The 20,230-nt window shown below is 36.5% G+C and overlaps 1 protein-coding gene across 4 annotated transcripts in view; it reads right to left on the bottom strand.

Moving 5' to 3' along the window:
- The window catches only part of LOC120067288 (ARM repeat superfamily protein), a 44,007-nt gene extending 24,080 nt beyond the window's left edge, over positions 1–19,927 (bottom strand). For 2 of the 4 annotated variants that reach the window (XR_016525510.1, XM_090308675.1), the window contains exons 1-10: positions 19,738–19,927; positions 19,544–19,641; positions 19,365–19,429; positions 18,348–18,470; positions 17,727–17,849; positions 12,478–12,635; positions 10,313–10,357; positions 8,260–8,338; positions 8,103–8,176; positions 7,289–7,395 (exon numbers count right to left, since the gene is read on the bottom strand). Coding sequence is in view for 3 of the 4 variants with exons in the window: in XM_090308675.1 (XP_090164801.1) it covers positions 7,289–7,395; positions 8,103–8,176; positions 8,260–8,338; positions 10,313–10,357; positions 12,478–12,635; positions 17,727–17,849; positions 18,348–18,416 (655 nt within the window). In the remaining variant the exon portion in view is untranslated. Of the gene's footprint in view, positions 1–7,288; positions 7,396–8,102; positions 8,177–8,259; positions 8,339–10,312; positions 10,358–12,477; positions 12,636–17,726; positions 17,850–18,347; positions 18,471–19,129; positions 19,207–19,364; positions 19,430–19,543; positions 19,642–19,737 lie in introns of all 4 variants that reach the window. The other 2 variants (XM_090308676.1, XM_039018829.2) reach the window with 2 other exon arrangements.
- Positions 19,928–20,230: the final 303 nt, after the last annotated feature.

Consider the following 20,230-nt stretch of genomic DNA (forward strand, 5'->3'; position numbering starts at 1 on the left):
CATTAGAAATATTGACATGTAATGGGTGGGGAGATTAGATAGGACAGAATTGCATAAGGTAGCTCTTCCTCCTCAAAGATTAAATCTTTCCCATTTATCTAGTTTTGCATGAACTTTAACTACCACTAGTTGCCAAAAAGAGGATTTCTTTGGATACCCACCCAATGGTAAGCCAAGATAAATTAAGGGGAGATGATCAGCATTACAATTCAGATTTGCAGCCGTGGTTAACAACTCGTTCTCATCCACATTAATACCATATAAGGCCGATTTGTCCTAGTTTACTTTTTTACCAGAACACCATTCAAAAAACTCAACTGCTTGCTTTAGCTTGGCAAGCATAATGTTGTCATACTTGCAAAATAATAAAGTATCATTCACAAACTGGAGAATGGAAACATGAATCTTTTCTTTTCCCACCACGAAGCCTCCAATTATACCGGATTGAATGAGGTTGTTCACTAAAGCGCTCAACACTTCACTAACAAGGAGGAATAGAAAAGGTGAAAAGGGGGTCACCCTGTCTAATTCCCCTTGTAGCAACCACTCTCCCTCTTGGTCTTCCATTGATGAAGACTGAATATCTAGGGTTCTTGACGCAGCCCATTATCCATTCAATCCATTTCTGACCAAATTTCTTATTTCTCAATACTTTTTTTTTCTAAGAAATCCCAATCAACACGGTCGAAGGGCTTCTCTAGATCTAACTTTAAGGATCCACCCCTTCTTCTTTTTGGCCCGACAATCCTCCACCACTTTTTTAGATATAAGAATTGGGTCCAATATTTGTCTTCCTTCAATGAATGTGTTTTGGGACGGAGCAATGATAGTAGACACCACTTTTTTTAGCCTCTCAGCCAACACCTTAGCAATTACCTTATAAGTCAAAGTAGTTAAATTGATTGGCCTGAAGTCCTTGACAGCAACAACAATTGCCTTTTTTTGTATTAGGCAGATGAAGTTTTCCTGAACACATGCATTAATTCTTCCATTTTTGTAGAATTCCTCAAATATGGAATGGAAGTTCGACTTTACTAAGTCCCAAAATTTCAAAAGATACTCAATTGTGAATCCATCAAGACTAGAAGCTTTGCATTTTCCAAGATTCTTGACGACTGCTTTGATTTCTGATTTTGAAAATTTGGCCGTAAGCAACAAATTCTGGTTAGAGTTGATACAAAGCCAATCAAAATTCAGAGGAATGTGTCTCCAACCCGAGCTTCTAAGGTATAGATTTTCATAAAAATCCAGAATTAAGCTTTCAATTTCCCTAAATGATTTAGTTGGCATCCCTTGATCGTTTACCAATTCGACTTACTTTTCTCAATTAAGTTAATTTCCTCCATCCTATACAGTGATATCAATTCAGCCTTGAAGAAGGATCTAAGGTCACTTTAATGCCGGAGAGAAGAATCGATTCAACAAGAGGATCCCATTTTTCAATTTCTTTTAACAGACCCTCTTTCTTTTCTTCTTTATTACTCTTGAAAGTCAGTATGCCATGCCTTAACTATTGTTTTCACCTTTCTCAATTTGACACTAAGAGCAAAACCAGCCCCATCCCAACTCATCCATGCCCTTTCAATGATTTTACCATCCTTGTTAAGCAACCAACTATTGCAAAATCTAAAAGGGGAGGGGGGCCCCAACAGAAAGAGCCGGCTTCAAATAATAGAGGAAAGTGATCAGAAAAAATTTGGGCTTGCCTATTAACTCTCGAGCTTTCGAACTCCTCATCCCAAGCTTTAGTGATGAAAAACTAGTCAATTAAAGATCTTACAACAGAATTTCCTATCCAAGACCAAGTGAACCAGCCATTGCAAAGAGGGACCTCCAAGAGTTTAACTTGATCAATAAAATCATTAAAATTCCTCAAACCTTTAGTGTTTCAACGTTTCAACTACCATTATCTTACTCATATCCCATATGTCAAGATACCACCTGACGTGCCAAAAGTTTCCACAAATTCCCAACCTATATCCTTAGAGCTCCATAGGGATTTGATGAAATTTACATCGAAGTTTGACTCTTGAATTAGCACTAAAATAGGATTATGTTTTTTCAAGAATCTTTTGAGAGTCAATCTCTTGTTTGCATCTTTTAATCCTCTCGTATTCCATGACACAATTTTCATTATTATCCAGACAATTTATAGAACTCTACCTCCACTGTTGATATTCAATCCAAGACAAGTCTGCAATCAGTGACTATGGACTTCTAATGAGCTGGAATTTCAAAGGATTGAACTAATGAGGGCCAGTCAGAAGCTTTTTTATCAATTTCTTCCTTCGTCTGAAACAGGCCATTGAGATTTGTCTCTAATGGCGCCTCTTGTCCCAGCTCCTCTGGACCTTCATTTTTATCAATACGACCAGCTTCTTCACTGCTTACGCTGAAAGGAGATTCAAGGAATGCTTCACCCTTTCTTTTTTGAAGAAAAAACCGGAGTGTGGATTGGAGTACCTCTAAAAAATTTTACCTTCGAGTTAAGCAAGGAAAAAGTAGAGTGTTTAAATTGTGGAGGATGGGAGGATTGGGAATCCGACTTGTTAACTTGAGTGAGGATTTGAATTTGAACATAGCTTGCTTCCAACAGATCCAGATTCTGCTCTAATAATAGCTTGATGGAAATTATCTTCTTAGGGGACTCCTTCAAACGCTTTCTTCTGACAAAGTGCTTAGGAAATGATTTGAATGACATTTAGCCTCTGTTGGGGTCGCTCTAGACACTGCCTTGATCGAGGAGAAGATAGCTGAAGAGGAATTCGCTTGAGAAAATGAGAAGTTGCTTGAACTTTTTCCGGAGGACGCTTTGCTAAGTACTAAAACGGCAATAGAAAGAGGTGCCAACGGTTATGATGTAACAAGGGATGAAGTTTTGCTATTGGAGGAGCTTGGAGTGGAGCCAAGTGTCAATTGGACTCCCTTTTTTGGGTATGTCAACCGATTTGGCCTGCAACAGGTCTAATTTTTTATTTGCCACGTCATTTAAACTTGGATTCTCATTGGACATGAAAAATGGCTAGGCCGTAAACTGCTTTTTCCTCTATAAATGAGGCGCTTCGACTTCCTTTAATGAGTACATACCACACTTGCAGTGGGAAGAGAGCTCTGATGAGAAGAAGGTGGTTCTCCGAAAGCTGAGAGCTGCAAAAGGATTTCTTGAGAATCCTGGCTTTGATTGCACCGAAGTTAGGAAGGCCAAAATTTAGGTTCTTCAATAGCTTCAATATCACCGAAATTAAGGAAAAAATTACCACGATTTTCATCTCTCAATTCAATTGTTGTCGGCGTATAACCGCTTAAATTTTGTTTAACTTTAACCTTTGCTTCTGAGCAGTTGATTAAGTTCAACATATCTAAAGAAATGCTTTCAAGCCCTCCAAATAAGCTCCTATTGCATTAAAAACGTTATTGTTCCAACAACCGAGAGGCAAATTTTTTATGGAGATCCAACCACCAAAACCTTTTACTACTTATGGTCTTCAATAGCTTCAATATCACCGAAATTAAGGAAGAAATTACCACGGTTTTCAACTCTCAATTCAATTGTTGCCGGCGTATAACCGCATAAATTTTGTTTAACTTTAACCTTTACTTCCAAGCAATTGATCAAGTTCGACGTATCTAAAGAAATGCTTTCGAGCCCTCCAAAATAAGATCCTATTGTGTTAAAAACGTTATTGTTCCAGCAATCGAGAGGAAGATTTTTTATGGAGATCCAACCACCAAAACCTTTTACTACTTATGGTCTACTATGCTTGAGGTTGCTCCATTTTTCAAGTAAAAGATGAAAAGGCCCAAACTTCTGCCACTTACCTGGGTTCTCAACCAACTCTTCCAGATTTCCTAAAGAGATTCTAATGATTGCCTTGCTACAAACAGAGGATTAATGAAAACCTTAGTCTGAAAGTAGTCCTCCTCCAACAATTCTACAATGTCCTTCCAATCATTAAACACAGACCGTCTTGATAAAACCCATAGACTACTGAAATCTTCCTTGAACACAGTATTATTTTTATGAACCCAAAATGAGGAAATGCTTTGTTTTGTCAGAAATGGAGTACTCTATTTTTCTGGTATAGAAGCAGAGAATTAATAATTAAATACATTTTAGATTTAATAAAAAGTTTAATATAATAATATTATGAAATAAATTTTAAAAAAAAGTAAAAAAACAAAAGAGTAACTTGCTACTCTTTTATATATATATCCTTGTTATTATTATTAAAATTATTAAAAAAATATATTCGGGGCTGGGTCGGGGATACGTCCCCCGTCCCCACTCAGGGACCCGTTTTTTATCCCTGAGGATTTCCCACCCCGATCGAGGCGGGGACCCGACCCCACGGGGATTTTTGCCAACCCTATTGACAGCAACGCAACCTTTTCTCCTTCCATCCTAGTTAGAAAGCTTTTCAGCATGCCAGAGAATGACCTCCAACCCTGAAACTACGGACCCATCAGCACATGAATGAATGAACGACCACCGAAAGCAAGCCAAACAACACTTCTCAACACCCAAACTGAGAAACCTCTGAACTTGAGATTTTTACCAACACCTGTCATCTTTAGCTTTTCAAATAAAGAAGTAATTGACTTTTCCCTGAAGTAGAGCCAAAATCTGATCCACGAACCATTTCAGATGAGCCTTTGCCAGAGGAAGAACCTTATTAAACTCCACATCTTCCACAAAGATTTTTTCTTCTTCAAACCATATGCAGAAGAAAGAACCATTCACTTTGTAGCTTTGAATTTCCATTTTACAAATTGATATAGGAACGGAGGAGCACAAAAAACAATTCTGGCCAAAATTACTGCCGGAGAACCGAAGGTGATCGGAGGAGGGAAGAAGGGAGAGAAGAGAGAAGAAAGAAGAGAGGAGAGAGCAAACCTTTGGCTCGTGTTTTTGCCCTCTCTTTAACAGTGGGTTATCCTTATATTGCCTTAAGGCTATTTTGTGAAGTTTGATTTGAGATAGGCATTGTAAAGGAGATACCTTTCAAACAAATTGACAATACAAGGGACATAAAAAGAAAATAATAATAATAAGAACAATACTTCAAAAGGAGCCAAAGTAAGACAAAGTTTGATTTTCACGTCTTAAAACCAAAACCCCAGATTTATGTGGCTGAAACATTCTTTTCAAGGGGGTGTTTGGCTCACTAACATGAGTTGAATTGAGTTGGTATAATACATCAACTCATTGTTTGGCCCACCAACTTTAAATGTCAGTGGAGTTGAGTTGGTATATTTTACCAACTCACCCAAACTCATTCCAACTCTCCTTTCTTCCCATGTTTTCAGTGGCTCCACCCATCAACCACTGTCACACATCGAGAATTAACTCCGGGTTCAGACAACCACCTCCGATGACAATTTCGACGACCAACCTCGGGCTCCAACAACCACCTCCGATGACAACTCCAATGACTAACTTTAGGCTCCAACAACCACCTCCGATGACAATTCCGATGACGAAAATTCGGACTCCAACAACCATCTCCGATGACAGCTCCGGCGACCAACTCTGAGCTCCGACAACCTTTGCACGACCAACTCTGACAACCAATTCTGGCCTTCGACAACCACCTCCGGTGACCCATCTCCGACGACCACCTTCACACTACCAACTCCGACAACAAACTCCAATAACCATCTTCGTAGGCTCCGACCACAAACTCTGACGAAAATCACCTTCGATGATCACCTTTGAGCAAGCAACTCCGACGGCCAACTCAAGGCTTCGACAACCACCTTCAACGACAAACTCCGACAGCAACTCTAATACCACATTCATGCAACTAACTTCGAACTCCGACAGTCACCGCCGACTACAGTCTCCAGCGAAAATCATATTCGATGATCAACTTCGCCAAACACTTTCATCCGACCAACTCTGAGATTCGAAAACCACCTCCGATGACAAACTTTGGCAACCAACTCCAATACATCTTCATGTGACCAACTTCAGGCTTCGACAACCACCTCCGACTACAAACTCCAGCAAAAATCATCTTCGATAATTAACTTCCAACCACTTTCAACTACTATAAGACTGATGACTGTTAAAGTACGTTGTATGATAGTTGATTATATAGAAATATCATTTTGTCTATATTAAGTGCAATATTTATACGTAATGAATTCACATATCAAACGAGTGTTAACAATATTCAGACAAAAAGTATGTAACATATAACAAAAAAAATCATAAAATGAAAAAAAAATTCCTGGAACATTTTCCAGCAAGAATTAGTGAAAATAGAGATTTTTTATCTGATGATCCTCCAAATTTAAACGAGATGAAAGTGAAATTGTCGAAGAAATGTGGTGACATTCCATTGGTTATTACGACAGAGTAAAATATATCAACTCAATTCCACTGATTTAATTAAAAAAAATTCATGACATAGTAAAAATATAGAGCAACAATATGAAGAAGAAGAAAAAGAAGAAGATGATAATGAAATTCATGGAGAAAAATTAGCTAGAATCAAAAGGTTTGATTTTGCTTTAGTTTCTCATTTTATTTAACCATATTTCGACAAGAAATGTAATAGGTTAATTGTTGTTCATAGCCCCAGAAAGAAAGAAAGAAAGAAAAGTTTTAAAAATTAAAAGAAACAAATTGTAATCCATATTTTATTCAAACAAAGCAACACTATACCCCAAACACAGACATATAAACTCTACAGATATATGAACTCTCCAATCATCCTATCTCAACTTAGCACCCCAAACAGCCCCCAATTGACCATATGATTGCTGCCAAATACTCCCTTGCACGATAAAATCTCTCATCATTTTTTAATAGCTCCAGTGTTACATGTTTCTATCTCTTAAAAAAATAAATTTAAGTAGATGAGCAAGGGAAAAGCCCTGTCACATCTAGCCTCTATCAAGAATTTAAGTAGATGAGCAAATTCAAGGAAGAGGATGGCGATCATAACAAAATTTATCATATGTACATGATAACAAGCATACACTCAAAGGAAACCATAGATGTTGGAGGTAGTCTAATGATTGTCTATGTATTTGCACCAACCGAAGTTGAAAGAGATGTATGAAACAGTTAGGATGACGACATTATAAGATATCATAGCATAATGTTAGGTTCCACAATTATGTCTCTAAATGAACACAGAACAGATGAAGTTGAGAAACTTCAACCTATTTTTACTCTTTCTTTTACTTGGTAAACAATTTCAATAGTGTACTACAAACAGAAAATAGGAAGACCTATAAAATACTGGCATGTAAAAAGCTTAATATTGGAAAGTCCTACCATTTTTTAGCTGACCAGCGGGTGCATTCCTTAGCAAGAATGATGTCGCCTCAGCCATGAAATCTTGAATGTAATCTTTAGAGTAATATCTTAAGGACGCTGTAACCCTTAAAAATTCAAATAAACATGCATGAGCACATACACACATTTAGTGAATATTTATGATTTCAATAAAAAATCAAGTAGAGATCATGAAATATCGGTGTGCTTTGTTTTCAATTCTTCTTCAACGATAAAAGTTCCATAGTGAGTACGACCGGGCGTGAGAGGCACTCGGTCCTCCGGATTTTCAAGGGTCGCCGGGGGCGCACCGGACACCATGCGACGTGCGGTGCTCTTCCAGCCGCTGGACCCTTCCTCCGGCTGAGCCGTTTCCAGGGTGGGCAGGCTGTTAAACAGAAAAGATAACTCTTCCCGAGGCCCCCGCCGACGTCTCCGGAATCCCTAACGTTGCCGTCAGCCGCCACGTCCCGGGATAAAAGTTCCATAGTGGCTGCTTTTCACCTTATCTACTATCCTTTCTTTCTTTAACTACTAAAGCTCATGATTTTCAATCAACTTAACATGTATGTTTATTCTGTCCTCACCATGTAAACTTTGACTCTACTTAAGTAGAATAAGCCCTACCACCACCACAGGAATGGGCCCTTTTTAGTCCAATGGCCCAACAAGAGAAATTTGTGTTGTAATAATTGTGTAATTCAAACTAATATACAAGCTTACAGAAGAGACGACATTAAAATATTCATAAGCATACAGATACGTTCTTTTCTTCACCCCAATAAAGAATACGAAGCAAAAGAAGAAGACTTACCTTAGCAAATCGACAATATTTTGTGTAAGATATTTTTGCAAGAACATCATTATATATGACCAGGATGTAAAAATCTGCAAGAAACATGATCCAGCCTTAGAGTAAAACATCAAGTATGTTACAACAACCTGATATGTATTGAATGGTGTATCTATACCTGCTCAATAATTTCTGGCTCCCTAGCTGCACCACCTTCTAGAAGAGACACCAATGCATCAGTTAATTGAGACAGGAATCTGTCACATTATGATATCATAAGGCAGTAGAAGAATAAAAAAATAGCATTGTTACAAGACTCAACCATTCACATAATAAAGTTGATGTAGTGAGTGAGTTTAAAGTTTAATAGTTTTGGTTAAATTCTTTTTAATTTTTTAAATACATAATTTGTAAACTATTCCTCTATATGGACTTAATCTCTTGTATTGAAGACTTAAATCACATGATAAAATCCTTTTGTTAGACTTCATGGATCATTATCTCATTTGTCATTTAGTGTACACCAAATTGGTATCAAAGCAATCACCTAAACCAACATTGGCTGCTGACAATGGAAACCAAAAAGGTTCGAACAATTAAACTTTCATTGAGAAAAAAAAAATGAAAGAATACAAGGCCATACAAAAAAGGAGAGCCCACAAAAGGGGAAGTAACCTACAAAAATGGCCTCCAACCCAACAAAATAAAACCTGCGAATAATTACAGAAAAAGCTTAGTCACCGGCACCCAGGACACACTGAACCTAATACAGGACCAAAACTCATTTAAAGGCCTCTCAAACACTCTACAAAGTCAATCTCCCCAAGGCCTAGTCGACGTAGTTTGCAAGAGGTAGCAATGAGCTCAGTATTAAACAATGCACACTAAATTACATTTAGAGTGCCCACTTCGCAAGAATAGATAAATTAACATAGATAATATTATGGCAAACCAAAATCCACTACAAGAAAGTCAAGATTTCGAGGAATCAAAATGAAAGAGAAAAATCAAGATTAAGGGTTCATTACAAATCAAGATTAGAAAATTTATTCATGTTTTGGCAGGCATTTCGGTGACAATGAACAATTTCAGGAATTTGAAATAAACCTCAATTTTGGTCCACATATTAAGAAAATAAATTTTTTTCATGGCAGATAAATTATCTTGAAGATGAGAGCATTCCGACGGCACCAAAGAACTTGGAGGAAGAAGTTCCTTATGGCTTGGTGAATATTTTGATCATGACAATGATCAAGCAATGCCGAAAACTGTAGAGGAGGATTCTTTTTGGTATTTACTCAATATTTTGACGAAAAAGATGAATTTTGAGTTTATTCTGAAAATCTCTTTGCTGAAGGCAAGGAATTAACAAAGGAAGATGGTGTAGACCAAAGAGAGAGAATTTTATTAATGAATGAACAGTTCTAGAATACATGAGAGGGATCTATATTTATACAGAATTGAAACCAAAATAAAATCCTAAAAGGAGAACTAAAAGAAGAACTAGGAAACTAAAAAGGATTAATCAAGGATTAAACCAAGATTAATATGAATTTACCCAATTTATCATAATCATATTACATCAGAAGAACTACATGAAACAATCTTTGTGCCACAAAATAATGTAGAAGAAACGCATTCCTGTAGTTCTCTTGATCATTTGGTTGAAAAAATTTATACTCTTAAGGCTAAGGAGTTTTGGCGATGACTCGTGTTTTGTTTTTGGTGATTATTTTGAGGTGGCAGTGGACAGAAAAACCGGTCAAGAAAAGCATATTAATCCCGGAAGAGCTTTTCAGCAAGCCAAGTATTCAATAAGCAATTGGTCCTTCAATGGATTGAAGACATTTTCAACAGGGATATTTTTTAACAACAGAGAGTTATTTTTTAGGATGAGTTTTTTAAGAGAGGGAAGGAATTGATGTAGTTAGTTAGTTTAATAGTTTTGGCTAATCTCTTGCATTGGACACTTCTGAATCATCACAAATTCCTTTTGTTACATTTCCTGGAGAATATTCTCTCCTGTGTAATTTAGGCAACATCAATATTGTTCATACTGATGCATATGGTAATATATATGGTTGTGAATTAACAATCAAATTTGATTATCTACCATTTAGGAAAAAAGAAACAATACCAATCAAATTTAGGGAACCCCTGAGAGTGGGGAAAAATGAGATAATGCAGAGAAATAGAAACAAGATTTTCAGTCCAAGGGAGAAGGAACTAACGGCAAAAAATCCTCCAATAGATCTCTTGCTAAAGCCGCCATCAACCTGAAATGAGAAATCGCAAAATTTATACCTTACAAGAAAATAGCATAAGAATCAACGTTTGAACTTACAAGAAAATTTCAGGAAAAAACTAATGAAAAGATGGTCCAATCAGTTTTCTAATAAGTGAAGTAAATAAAACAACCACAATGGCTGGCCTATTAGTCATAGCCGATGAAAACTGAGAGACTGATTACACTCAGTTATGAGGGTTTTTAGTTTTAAAACTTAAGTTTATTGTTTAGCAACTGTGTTTATTGTTGTAAATGGTGTAAATAATAGCAAATTTAAGTATAAACAAAGTAAATGTGTTGGTGTATCCTTAAGATTTGATTTGAACTTAATAAGGTGTGAAAAGAGTCGTTGTGTATTTTTATGTCTCTGGGCTGGAAAATATCAAAACGCCCAATTGCAACTGCATTCCTAAAGAGTAAATTGCAATTGAACATTCACACGATGACCCAAAAACACATATTGACGAAAATTTCATATATGATTGATTTGGATGATATTTTCCTTGATTCTAGGCATTGAAGGTGAAGATATTCTTGCATACTAAGGTTAGCAAAGACTCTAGCCTTTGGAATGGGTAACAGATCCTCATAAGTTATATCCATCCTTGGAGAATTTTCTGCATTCTTACATCACTTGGAAGGAATCCGAAACGGCTGCTGTTGCTATTCAGTCTAATCCCAATCAAAAGTTTAGGATTGTAACACCCGATTATGCTTGAAAAATGTAAAATCAGGTTAAATAGAGAAAAGCTTAGGCTTTCACTCCAAGTTCTTTGTACGTTAAAATTTTCCGATGGTTTCAATTTTAGTTCCTTCACTTCTTTTCATCTTTAAACTTAATTGTGTTCTCTTCTATTTAATATTTTTAATTTAGCAGCTATTTTTCCTACCGCACTTTGTCATTTCTTCAATTAATTTTAGTAGCATTTTTTTTTAACAGTTTGTACCCCTTTTTGCTAGGTTTATTATGAAATTTTTATTATCTCTATTTTTGTTCTTTATTTCTTTCATCACGAGATAAACTTTGCTTTGGGATTCAAATATGTTAATGCCCTTGAGAAAGGAAAAAGACAATATATGTAAAAAAAAGTAACTTAACTATTATCATAGCAAGGCTTGATTCTATTGATTTTATTTAGCATTATTAGTCTCAATTGATCACCAAGATTAGTATAAGAAATTTTAAGAAAAGAGCTTAGAGGTTAGATAAAAGTTTTCATATAAGAAATTTTAAGAAAAGAGCTTAGACATAAGATTTTGTTTTTAACCCTAGACATGGAGCAAAACCTTTAGGACCAAAAAAAAAAAAAGATTGTATTTGAATTAAACTAGGTCCACATTAGCCATGAACATATAGGTTTAACGGCTTAGCCTCCTAAATTGTGATTGCATATTAGGCTACAAGTCCTTTTCAAGGGGATCCCTTCTTTCCCATTACTACTTTTACTTTTCAAAAACAACCACCTTCCAAATTTATTTCACATTGGTTACCAAAATTACACTTTTGAACAAAATCTATGCTTGAATTTTGGATTTTTGTCATCCGTTCCCTGAGACACGATACTTAGAATATTTCCATTTATTCTTATCAAAAAAAGAATATTTCCATTTATTCTTATCAAAAAAAGAATATTTCCATTTATTACTTGTTTAACAATATGCACTTGCACTAGACTAAGAACGTATCATTTAAAGGTTTTCGATTCTAGGCATAAGTGTGTTCAGTAGATCAGTAACACACACACACACACGAACCACACATTTCTTTCAACTAGTTATAAATTTGAGAAGATGGATATCTATAGCTCACTAGTAGGACTTGCTAAAGTTTCATTTTATTCAAAAATATAAACACTATTAAATTTTTTAAAAGCAAATAGAACAGACTGAAACAAAATTAAAGAATAGGGATTACAATTTAACATAACTTTATGGTCAATCATCTGCATGGTATTGAACACAGAAACTGAAATACGAGTGAAATATAATACCTTAGTCTTTTACTATTCAGGTTTTTTTAAAAAGGATAAAATAAAAGACTGAAATACAAGTTGAAAACGAAGGTAAAATATCCAACACAGAGATGCTTAATAAATAAGCTTGGCATACCTCAATATAGGCTCAAGAGATAGCCTTGCTTTTATCTGTACTCTAGAAAGAAGATTTGAGAATATAGACTCCTTGTGCAGTATCACTAGAGGTAATGTTTGTACCAGTGGAATAATTTCCTCGTAATAAGAAATAAAATCCTCTGCAGTATTTAATTCCTGCATTGATGAAATATATTCAAAAATTGAAATGACAACACATTTTTTCTGGATAAAGATGATAAAAATTCTAGCAGACGAGAAGGCTAAATAATCATACAAAACTAGTTAGTTTGGCACATTGAGTCCCTGACCAAAATGTTACACAAAACACCAACATTTACTGACCATTAACAACACGCTATAGGTTATATAGCCAATACATATGACAGTGATCTTTTTGCTTTCTAATCTCCCGTGACTTATCCTTAAACTTTTCAATAAACTAACTCAGCTGAAAGAAAAGAAATCGCAGTTTAAGGTTATCTTTCTGCACAAATTAAAAACTCTGGTCAGTAACATTGTGTTCATTTAAATCCAAGTATATGAATGTTTGTTGGGGATGAGAAATGGGAAGCTTTCGAAAAGCGCCTCAATTCCAGTAATAAAAAATTGATTACAGTAGTTTTTCACATGACAAAAGACCTTACTAAACTTCAATTTTTCCTCCCTTGCCTGGTGTCAATTCTAATACTGAATTTGAAGTTAGCATGAGCAGTGTGGAATCATATTATGAAGCTTTTGGTTTATTATTCCACGCGACAAAAGACCTTACTACACCCTTGAGATTTGAACATGGAGGATGATGTTTTTGTAGGTTCTTATTATGAAGCTTTTGGTTTATTATTTCAGTATTATGATGAGAGAACTCCTAATCTCCTCTATCCCCAATGTCCGTCAAATCTGTTCCTATTATCGAAGTTTGTGATTCTGGGATGTGTGAAATTCCTTCTTTGGTACAAGAAGGAAACTATCTAAAGGTTTAGTTTAGTTATGATGAGATTTGTTTGGATTTTTGTGGTTTTGGAGATTGCCCCTTTTGTTTGCTTCAAACTCTTCCTTCCAGCTCTTCAACTTTCTCTTTCAAGCTTCTAAGTGCACTCTATTAGTCTGCCAGCAAGGGTGATACCTCAGCTTCCATTTCGGATGGCTTTCTTTGTGGCTTCAGCTTGGGTGAAAAGTTTCTCTTTAACTTTTTGTCCTCTCAGTTTTCAGGTGCTTTAGTCTACATCTTCAAAGGTTCCTGCTGTTCTGGAGACGTATTATCTCGTCTTAAAAGGCCTTTTTGGGTTTGTTCAGGGGTTTTCCTGAGTGTTTGGCACCAGGGGTTCTTTCTTTGCAAGCTTTTTCTTTATTTATTTCAAAATCTTTTGTCTTTTTTGTGGGTGTTCATGTTTCAAATTTGGCATCTTTGAAGCTTGTTCTGTCCAGGTTCTTTATTCATTATTGGGCACTTTTTTATTCTTTTTGCTTCTCGTTTTGTTCTTCTTTCACTCCCTAGTGAAGTTAGTCTCTTTGAGCATTAGCCTCTTCATTTATTCAATGAAAGGTTTTGTTTCATGTTAAACAAAAATAAAACATGAAACAAAAACAAAATGATTATAGACTATAGCTACTTCATCAACCAAAGCTCTCAAACAGTAATAAAACGTCAACCGAGTAATAAGTTTATACCAAACCAGATTAGACATTGATGTAGGGAGTTTTATAAGTAATTCTAGTCATAGTCTTGTATTTAAAGCCTAATTGCATGTCTTGATCAGTTGTATTTAGTTAAAAGCTTGTTGTAACCGGCTAAACAAGTCTCCATGACTGTTTATTGTTAGTTAGTGTCCTATGACAACCGGCTGATTGGGTTACCATAACCAATTGGCTTGAGTCCTTGTATAAATAGGCTCGTTGCCTTTATTTTTCAATATTAATAAGAATCATCTTGAAGTTTTCTTGGAGCTACTTCATTAATTGGTATCATAGCGTTTGATCCACGTGAATTCTCCTTCAGATCATCTTCAAATGGATGCAAAAGCTTCCTCTTCGACTAAGGCTTTAGAGAACCGAATGGCCTTGGTAGAATCAACCGTGAACGACATCAAGAGTGAAATAGGAGACTTGCGATCGATGTTGGCACATGTGCTGCAACATTTGGACATCCAAAACCCAATGATTACACATGGACGACAAGGTCTAGACAACCAGAAGAGCAAAGGGGCTTTGCAGATCAATGAAAATCTGCAAGAACGTTAGCAAGAAAAAGTAGTTGGAGTGCTATATTGAACAAACTGATCCAAGATTGCAAGAAAGATTTCAAGAAACGATCAAGAACTCAATTTGAACAAATCAGTTCATCCATAATTTATCCAAAGCACAAAATTCTCCTGCAAGAAGGCTCAATGCTCGGCCAAGAATTCGACCGCAAGAGCTACAAATGTCAGATTATATGATGCAAGATTCGGACTCCTCAGAGGAAGATGAAAATTATCACTTCAGAAATCAAGAAAGGAGGGAATTTAGACTGGGTAGGCAGCACTATTATCAAGAACAGCAAGATTATAAGATGAAGGTAGACCTTCCAAGTTTTGACGGTAGAATGGATGTTTAAGCCTTCCTAGATTGGGTTACAAAGGTAGAAAACTTCATTGAATATGCCAATACTCCAGTTGACAAGAAGGTGAAGCTAGCAGCCTTCAAATCCCAGAGAGGGGCATCAGCTTGGTGGGATCAAATGGAGACAAACAGACGCTACTATGTCAAAGTCTCCAATAAAATCATGACCCAAGCTGCCGCGATTGATGAAAAAAGGTTCCTTCCCCTTGGTTATCAACTACTTTTATACCACCAATATCAATTATGCAAGCAAGGGGACCTCTCCATTCTTGACTACACTGAAGAGTTTCATCGACTAGGGGCAAGAAACAACTTGCTGGAAACAGAACAGCAATTAATCTCAAGGTTTATTCTTGGTTTTTGGGGAGAGATCAAAGAAGTGGTCAAGTTACATCCAGTGGCTTATTTGGCTAACACCATCACCATAGCCACCACTATTGAGGAGAGTACTGAAGCAAAACAGCCCAAAGTCTATCAAAGAAAACAATCCTATCCTTAACAACAGTTTCCTCACAAAGCCCCAACCGAGCAATCAAGATAGACACCTCAAGGACCTACTTCTAATCAGCAATTCAAGAAGGATGAACCCCGTGCAAGGAAAACACCTATTAGAGCACCTGACAACAACCCTCAAATAAGAAACTTAAACCCTTACAACTGACCAATGTTTTCACTGTGGCGAGCAAGGTCACCCTATCCAATAAGAGCCCCCAACGAAGAACCTTGGCCATCCAAGAAGAAGATACCCAAGAAAAGGCAACACTGATGAGCTTGCATACATACAACTGGACGATGGTGACCAACTCTTTTGTGTTCTCCAACGAATCTTGTTAACACCTAAAGCTGAAAGTCACCCTCAAAGGCATGCCGTCTTCTGCACTCGGTGTAGAATTAATGGGAAGGTATGTCAAGTGATTATAGATGGTAGAAGCACAGAGAACATCATATCTAAGATGCTTGTTGCTGCCGTAAACCTCACAACTAAGCCTCATCTGAATCCCTATAGGGCCAATTGGGTTACAAAAAAAGGTAAACTGTTGTTAAGGAGATTTTCACAGTACCTGTGTCCATAGGCAATCTATACCAAGATCAAATTGTATATGATGTCCTCGAAATGGATGTATGTCAGGTCCTCTTGGGACGCCCGAGGCAATACGACGACAAAACATTCCCTCGATATGCAAACTACCACAAGTAAGGTACCTTCTTCTACACAAAAACAACTTCTTCTATTATCTCCGAGTAAAGAGCTCTTACATTCAAAGGATCAATCTCTCCTAGCTCTTATAGTTAAAGAAGATCCTTTTTAAATCACCTACCAATGAAGATTTAGGTCCAAGAATTTCAACACCATATAGATCTGATACCGAGTAGCACATTACCTAATCTGCCCCATTATGTATGAGCCCTAAGGAATATAAAGCACTGCACGCTCAAATACAATCTCTCTTAGACAAAGGAAACATACAACCTAGTCTTAGTCCATGTGTCGTACCGGCTTTACTTGCACCTAAAAAAGATGGATCTTGGAGGCTTTGTGTAGATAGTAGGGCAAAATCTCAATTAAATCTAGGTTTCCCATTCCACGATTATCAGATTTATTAGATTAATTAGAACAAGCATTAATTTTCTCTAAAATAGATCTAAGGAATGGATATCACCATATAAGAATAAGGCCCGGAGATGAATGGAAAACAGCATTTAAACAAATGAAAGACTTTTCGAATGGTTAGTCATGCCTTTTGGCCTATCAAATGCTCCAAGCACATTTATGCCCCTAATGAACCAAATTTTGTTACCTAAATAAGTTTGTTGTTGTCTACTTCGATGATATATTAATTTATAGTCGCACTCTTGAAGCACACATGGAATATTTACATACTATTTTTCAAGTTCTAAAAGAAAACAATTTATATATTAACTTAAAGAAATGCTTTTTTCTTCAACACCAATTATGCTTTCTTGGGTTTCTCATAAGTTCTAGAGGAGTTAACGTCGATCCTAGGAAAATTGAAGCCATTCAAGATTGGCCACAACCTAAGTCAATAAAAGAAATTCCAAGCTTCTTAGGATTAGCCTCATTCTATAGAAGGTTGATTAAAAATTTTAACACCATAGCCAGCCCATTAGCCTGTTTAAAAGCTAAAATACCTTTCAATTGGGGTGATGAACAAACTACAAGTTTCATAGAACTCAAAAGAGCATTAAGCACAACCCCAATCCTAGGATTTCCAAAGTTTTTAAAACCTTTTGAGGTCTCCGTTGATGCATCCGGCATATGGATAGGAGCTGTCCTTAGTCAAGATAAACACGTTTTTTAGTGAAAAACTAAGCTCTTCTACGCAAAAATGGTCAACCTGGGACCAAGAACTTTACTTCTTAGCTTGGACATGAAAACAATGTGAACACTATCTTCTCGGGAAAGAATTTATATTGGTAACTGACAATTTTTCTTTAAAATTTTTACAATCTCAAAAATCTATCAATCGCATGCATACTAGAGGGATACAATTCCTTCAACGGATTGATTTAGTCATCAAACATACTCCAGGTAGCATTAAAACATAGACATACTCTCCATTAGACATACTCCATTAGACATGTCATAAAAATATCAGCAACTAAAAGCCCCCCACCCCCACAAAAAGAAAGTTAGCATAGACATACCCTCCATTCTATAAGGCAGTCCCGAAAAAAGCAGGATCCCTCCGATGGCTCAGACTTAACTTTATCGAGGCTTCTGTATACATCAATGTCAATTTCTTGTACTCTCTGGGAGAATGTCTGGAACTGTAAAGCAGGAAAAAGAAAAGGACAATATCTCAAAATATGATCAAAATAATTATCATGAAGTATTTGGAGAAAGGGAAAGTCACTACAAAAAGAAATATTAAATAATAATCAAGAACTCGCTATATCTTTCAGAAAAATAGTCTAAACTTCGTACCAGCATCCTGATATAAGCAAAGAGAAGACTAGACCAAATAAACTCTACCTCATATGTTAGCCGGTAGACAAGCATACACATTTATAAAGTTCAAAGGAAAAACAAAAGCCCACTCCAGAATAACTATCCCCCAATAAACACACTGCATTCAACTAGGGATCAGTAAGACATTACAAATATTCAACCCAGCATTCAACAAAGCATCAGTGAGACATGCAACAAACAGAAACATTCACTCAATTGTACTGGTTTCATGGTAGCCAAGCTTAAGCACCAACAAATTATCTGCACAAAACATAAACATGAGAGTGCTGAAAATAAGCAGCTAAGAAAATGCTTACAACAAAACGCCGGCGACCAGGGGACTTGTTGAGAGACTTGACAGCTTGTGCGTGAGAAGCCGTCGCCATGGAAGATCAGACTCTTTGAACTTATCAAACTTTATGAACTTCAAATCGAAATAGCTTGAGAATAAGAAGGAAAAAAAAAACACGATTAAAAAGAAGATAAGTATAACAACCCGGCTCCCTAGGACTTAAACTAGGTCGTTACTACAGACATGCATGCATACATTTCAAAACGACACTTTTCCATGATTAGATAAAAGACCAAAATTTATAATTTTATTAAAAGTAACTAGGTTGTTACGATAGGAGTCACCAAAATCATAATCATAGGTGGCGATCCCATGAGGACGCCAAAACATACACAGGGAATGTACACAGTCCGATAGGAGTGCTAACAATCACCATCAATCTTTCATGCATCATATAATGTCTGAATTCATATCAAGCCATAACATATTATAATAATCTTAGTAGCATAACTCATGAGTTTCTAGAACAATCTCAACAGTCTATCCATCAGTCAATCATGGCAAAACATTCTATCACAATAATAAAAATAAAAAATAAATAAATAAAACATGTTCTCAATGTATTCTCAATCTTAACATCGACTTCTGATTCGAGGGCAAACGGTAGTAAGACACCTCAAATTTAAGCCCAAGCAAATTAGCAACCCAAACTCTACTTTATCTTGAGTAACATCCTTGAACCAGTCCCTAAAACATTGACCAAATTTGATTTCAACATTAAGGCCTAATTTCAAACACAAAACTAACCAAAATACGCCCGAACTATTTACCCAAGGTGTGGCTTGATGCACAACCCCTTCGAAACCTCAATTAAGTATTCCAACCTACACGCAGACCACAATCAAGCATTATCGAACTTGCTCGACAGCACGCTAATATCCTCCAAAATCAAATCCAACATTATCATTTTATGGGTATCAATGAATCTACACCAAGAATCGATGGGTATTTATGAACTTCAAGCGAAACGGACAAAACTCACCATAAACAATGTCGAACGACTTCAATCTTGTCGGTCAGCACCTCGAAAACCCCTAAAACTCCAATCTAGCATCCAAGCATCGCAGGTAAATTAATCACTTTAGTCCAACTAAATGGATTAATAAAGAATTAATCAAACCACAAAAGAAAAATCACCAATAATTGGGAAAAACATCTTACCCCAAAAAAATCCAAGAATCCGTCAACGACCAGCGACTCGAGACGGCGACACACGGTAAGAGTCGACAGCGGGGGCAGTGTGGTTTCGGTACAGTGGACTGAGGTGGTGGCGTGCGATTGTGAGTGAAATCCAAATAAATTAGACAGAGAAACGGAGGCTAGAGAGAGAGAGATTGACGGCAAGTGAGCCTTACCGGCGGTGACTGGCTGGAGCGGCGGCGACGTCGGCGAGCAGCAACGTAGTGGACGGCGTCGGGCGTGGGCGGCTAGGCGGTGATCAATGTGGGTTTGAATTTGTGGGAGAAGTGGGTGAGAGAGTGAAAGTTTAGAGGGAGGTTGGGTTTCCAAAATGTGTTCATATTGGTTTCCAAAAAAAAAAAATAGTTTTTCCATTTTTTTTAATACCATAGATATACACACTTAAGTCAAACCCTAATTTTGACCCCTTCCTTCTCCAAACTTTTAAATATTTTAAATATTCCAGAAATTCAAAACTTTTATCAAATTATCTACGAAATCCCTAAATAAAATTAAAAGTCCAAAATAGTTTATCCAATTTTCCTTTGAACTAAATTCAGACGTCCAAATCTCTCAATCCACACATTATCTATCACCAATTAATTTTAAATTTCTCTCACCAACTTAATTTAAATTAGTTAAAAAGCACGTGCAATATACGTGGTCATG

Source organism: Benincasa hispida, chromosome 12 (assembly GCF_027475165.1).
Source record: "Benincasa hispida cultivar pf3 chromosome 12, pf3_genome.v1.1, whole genome shotgun sequence".
Classification (NCBI taxonomy): Eukaryota; Viridiplantae; Streptophyta; class Magnoliopsida; order Cucurbitales; family Cucurbitaceae; genus Benincasa; species Benincasa hispida.